Raw genomic sequence first — 4,889 nt, 5'->3', positions numbered from 1 at the left:
TTCAAATAAAAATGGCCTGGTCATGAATGGGGAAAACCTTCCAGAGCTGAAGTGGTTAACAAAGTGATTTCCTATGATGGTCAGCTCCATCTAGTGGCCATAATGAAGTATTTTTCATAAAAGGCTTCCATTAGTAAAAACACAAGAATACCGCACTATGACCACTAGAGGGAGTCAATGGTCATAGGAAATCACTGTATGACATAAAATATGGACAACATTCATCACAGCTGGGTGAATTCTTCTCATATTCATTCAACAATTTAAAAAACAAAATGAGAACACTGAGTGTTTGCAAAGCTTACATCACATATCAATGAAAGGCAATGACTCCATTTTTATATTTTTATATTTTAATCATTTTTATTGGAAGTTCTCATATTGAACAATCAGTTACAAAATACAAAGTGTTACAAATGACAAGTGACATTGTCCATCCTTGTTTAGATAGACATATCACATTGACATGGAGGGATAAAACACAATATAAGTGGGATATTTGTGAGACAAGTCCTCCCTGTGCACGTGCCAATAATAAAGGACATCCAGGGACTCACACCCCCTTCACACACTCCCCACACATATATCCCCCTGCTTCTTATATGATGAGATCAGCCATGGAGTATATCTGAGGTGTATATCAGGGTGTGCTTCTTCCCCACATGAGACCTGTGATGTCCAACAACATTCATATAGAAGACATTTCCCGCACTCAAGGCACTAATACACCTCAAGGGTTGTGTGGGATCCCTGATGAACAGGAAGACAGGACTTCAGTGAGGAACATTTCCCTCACTCAGGACAGGAATACGGCTTCTCCCCCGTGTGAGATCTCTGATGTGTGGAAAGACTGGACTTCCTTGAAAAACATTTCCCACACTCAGGACAGGAATGTGGCTTCTCCCCAGTGTGAGATCTCTGATGTCTGGAAAGATGGGACTTCACTAAAAAACATTTCCCGCACTCAGAACAGGAATACGGCTTCTCTCCTGTGTGAGATCTCTGATGTGTGGAAAGCTCTTGCTTCTGTGAAAAACATTTCCCGCACTCAGAACAGGAATACGGCTTCTCCCCCGTGTGAGATCTCTGATGTGTGGAAAGATTGGCCTTCTTTGAAAAACATTTCCCACACTCAGAACAGGAATACGGCTTCTCCCCTGTGTGAAATCTCTGATGTGTGAAAAGATCTTGCTTCTGTGAAAAACATTTCCCGCACTCAGAACAGGAATATGGCTTCTCCCCCGTGTGAGATCTCTGATGTGTGGAAAGATTGGCCTTCAGTGAAAAACATTTCCCACACTCAGTACAGGAATACGGCTTCTCCCCTGTGTGAGATCTCTGATGTGTGGAAAGATGGGACTTCCTTGAAAAACATTTCCCGCACTCAGAACAGGAATATGGCTTCTCCCCCGTGTGAGATCTCTGATGTGTGGAAAGATTGGCCTTCAATGAAAAACATTTCCCACACTCAGTACAGGAATACGGCTTCTCCCCTGTGTGAGATGTCTGATGTGTGGAAAGATGGGACTTCCTTGAAAAACATTTCCCGCACTCAGGACAGGAATATGGCTTCTCTCCTCTGTGAGATCTCTGATGTGTGGAAAGATTGGCCTTCTCTGAAAAACATTTCCCACACTCAGGACAGGAATGTGGCTTCTCTACCATGTGAGATGTCTGATGTGTGGAAAGATGGGATTTCCTTGAAAAACATTTCCCGCACTCAGGACAGGAATGCGGCTTTTCCCCTGTGTGAGATCTCTGATGTGTGGAAAGATCTGACTTCCTTGAAAAACATTTCCCGCACTCAGGACAGGAATACGGCTTCTCTCCTGTGTGAGATCTTATATGCACAATAAGATGGGATTTAGAAGGGAAACACTTCCCACACTCAGTACAGGAAAACCTCTTCTCTGTTGGAAGGATGGCCCCGTCCCGCACAGTCTGAGGTTCCTCAGGATCAGAGGAAGACGATGGTCCATCTACACTGTGTGGTGCCGGATGGACATTTGAGGTAGTCGGGTTTTCTCCTGGACTATACTGTGTGATGTCCTCATCTTCTACTTCACAGTCTGGAGACAAAGTGAGACAATCCTCTGAGGTTTTCCTCATCTCCCGTCCATCTACTAAAATAGAAATACAAAGATTATTACTAGACATGAGCTGATTGGTTCCCCTAAACCAGGACTCCGCCCACATCAGGCAGCTTTGTCTCTGAGGATCTTACAATTCCCCCCTCAAGGTAACTAGTAAATGGGTCCTCTGATCTCCTACCAGATCATTTCTTTATTCATGGACCTTAGTCAGAGAGTGAGGACACAACGAGAACTGTCTATTATAGGAGTGACAGTGATGAGGGGATTATAGGACGAGTGTCCCCTCCCCCTCTATCACTCATTGCCATCTTCCCAACACAAGAAGTCCTGAACTCCCTGATTTAGTCATGAATAACAGCGGGGCTGAGCCCCACCAGGGGTCAGAGAGTGAGGATGGGGGGAGAACAACCAAGATGAAGACTGGACTGATCCTGAAGACCCCCATCATTGGGTTATTGACTCCTCCCTCATTATCACTTTCTGTTTAAGGGTCCAAAGTTGGAGGATGTTATCACATTATTATTGGGGGGTGGTAAAACCCCATAGTAAAAATGTTTTTTTATCACCCCTGCCCCAACCACATCCCCTTTAGCTGCAGTGGCCAGAAGTGTACACATGTCATAGCTGCAACATGAGTTATATGTATTGTCATGGTTGGTGGGTGTCAGGGTTGGTGGGTGTCGTGGTTGATGGGTGTCATGGTTGATGGTTGATGGATGTCATGGATGGTAGTTGGTGGGTGTCATGATTGGTGGTTGGTGGGTGTCATGGTTGGTGGTTGGTTGGTGTCATGGTTGGTGGGTGTCATGGTTGGTGGGTGTCATAGATGGTGGGTGTCATAGATGGTGGTTGGTGGGTGTCATGGTTGGTGAGTGTCATGGTTGGTGGTTGGTTGGTGTCATGGCTGGTGGGTGTCATGGTTGGTGGGTGTCATAGATGGGGGTTGGTGGGTGTCATAGATGGTGGGTGTCATGGTTGGTGGGTGTCGTGGTTGGTGGTTGGTAGATGTCATAGTTGGTGGGTGTCATAGATGGTGTGTGTCATGGTTGGTGGGTGCCATGGTTGGTGGTTGGTGGGTGACATGGTTGGTGGGTGTCATGGTTGATGGGTGTCATGATTGGTGGGTGTCATGATTGGTGGGTGTCATGGTTGGTGGGTGTCGTGGTTGGTGGGTGACATGGTTGGTGGTTGGTGGGTGTCATGGTTGGTGGTTGGTGGATGTCATAGATGGTGGTGGGTGGGTGACATGGTTGGTGGTTGGTGGGTGACATGGTTGGTGGGTGTCATAGTATGTGGGTGTCGCACTTACCAAGCATAACCCATTCAAGTGAATGAGGCCGCTCTGCAAGTGCCCTGCAACCTTGTGCAGTACAGAAAATAAGGGGTTAAAGCAGGCAGCATTGTTGCTTTCTCACCACCTGCTTTAACCCCTTGGACCTTACAGAAGCATGAAGTTGTGGGGCTCCTCCATAATGCCCTTATTTACTTAAATGGGTTAAAATTGGCAGGTAGTACACTGCTGCTCCTCTGAAAAGCGATCCAAGTGTGTGTTGACAGGTGGTGAGGAGGTGATATGTTGCCTCCTCACCACCTGATTTACACCCATGATTGCGGTGCAATGCACACTATTGTGACACAGTAGTATGGCAATTAGAGGGATAACTCAGGTTTGAGGAGGTGACACTGGGCAATACTGTGCCTGGTGATCTTTGACTCATCCATGTTGTTCAGGTAGATCTCCACCTCGTTAAGGTTACCTACCTCTGCTATACAGACATATCCCTCCACCCGGCACTGCCAGCAAACAACAGAACTAGTAACCCCGGGAGAATTCCTCTGTCAGAGATCTCGCTAGATCCGGGGATGGGACAGAAGACCGAAGACACAATCCCCAGATGTCTAAGACAAGCAACACCTATAGAGAAAATCAACATTTTGCTGCCAGCTGAACCCCCCGAATCTCCATAAATCCATCCTAGATACATGAACTGTGTCTGCAGGAATACAGGACGGGGAACACAGCTCAGGAAAGTGACCAGGGGATTACAGGCTGATATCACCCAGCCCCCGCCCTACTCTGGACCAATCAGTGAGCAGTATGGGTGGAGGAATGGATTTGGTGTTAATGACCCACCTGTGCTGATCTCTGTAGGAGTGTCCTCCTCTATAAGTGTCCCCGTTATTCCATCCTCCTCCATAGACTGCTGATCATCCCTCACATACCTCTCTTCTTCTTCCGATTTCACCTCAAATTCTATATCCATTGGATCTCCACTCTAAATCAGGAAAATGAGAGAAAATATCATCTGTAAGATAGAAGATTTATTACTGTGACATCACAGATATAAAATCCACACATCTCCATCCATGTTCTAGATGCTCCATCCCACCAACCTTGTAATAATGAGGGATGGTGAGATCTTCCTGTGTGGAATCCCGGGAATACAGAGGATGGTGACATCTCTCTGGGGGGTTCATGTAGCTGGATGTCTCCACCATGGTGTCCTGGTACAGATCTTTGTGTTCTTTTAGGAACTTTGACTCCTCCATCACCCCATCCTCCACATCATCCTCTTCTTTTATCTCTTCTTTAACATCAACTTCAGAATCACTGAGCTTTCCACTCTGAATATATAATAAAAATGACATCAATTATAATGTAGTAAGGTCCCGGGCCCCCTTTGGTCTAATGAGACCCTCCAGAGTTAGGCACAGCTGACATCCTTCTATGCAGAGTGGGTTATCAGACATGGTGGGTGCAAAATAAAGTAGATTAATGGGCACCAGACACTTCTT

At 46.1% G+C, this 4,889-nt stretch overlaps 1 protein-coding gene across 1 annotated transcript; it reads right to left on the bottom strand.

Moving 5' to 3' along the window:
- Positions 1-349: 349 nt before the first annotated feature.
- On the bottom strand, positions 350-4,365 carry LOC143956709 (uncharacterized). Its single transcript, XM_077466902.1, has 2 exons — positions 4,228-4,365; positions 350-2,123 (listed from the first exon to the last, which is right to left on the bottom strand). Exons 1-2 carry the CDS (start codon positions 4,355-4,357, stop codon positions 793-795), a joined length of 1,461 nt encoding a protein of 486 aa, XP_077323028.1. The 5' UTR covers positions 4,358-4,365; the 3' UTR covers positions 350-792.
- Between the last annotated feature and the right edge of the window lie 524 nt (positions 4,366-4,889).

Source organism: Lithobates pipiens, unplaced genomic scaffold (assembly GCF_037356315.1).
Source record: "Lithobates pipiens isolate NorthernLeopardFrog02 unplaced genomic scaffold, aLitPip1_a1.2 Scaffold_41, whole genome shotgun sequence".
In the NCBI taxonomy this organism is placed as follows: domain Eukaryota; kingdom Metazoa; phylum Chordata; class Amphibia; order Anura; family Ranidae; genus Lithobates; species Lithobates pipiens.
The sequence above is the reverse complement of the archived record's forward strand: the minus strand, read 5'-3'. Positions and strand labels throughout refer to the sequence as shown.

What these genes read in the sequence shown, in the direction of transcription:
- LOC143956709 (XM_077466902.1), bottom strand. Translation starts at nt 4,357, where the DNA reads ATGGATATAGAATTTGAGGTGAAATCGGAAGAAGAAGAGAGGTATGTG. An exon ending in TCCTACAGAGATCAGCACAG is followed by an intron (nt 2,124 to 4,227) that starts GTGGGTCATTAA and finishes TTTCTATTTTAG; the next exon opens with TAGATGGACGGGAGATGAGG.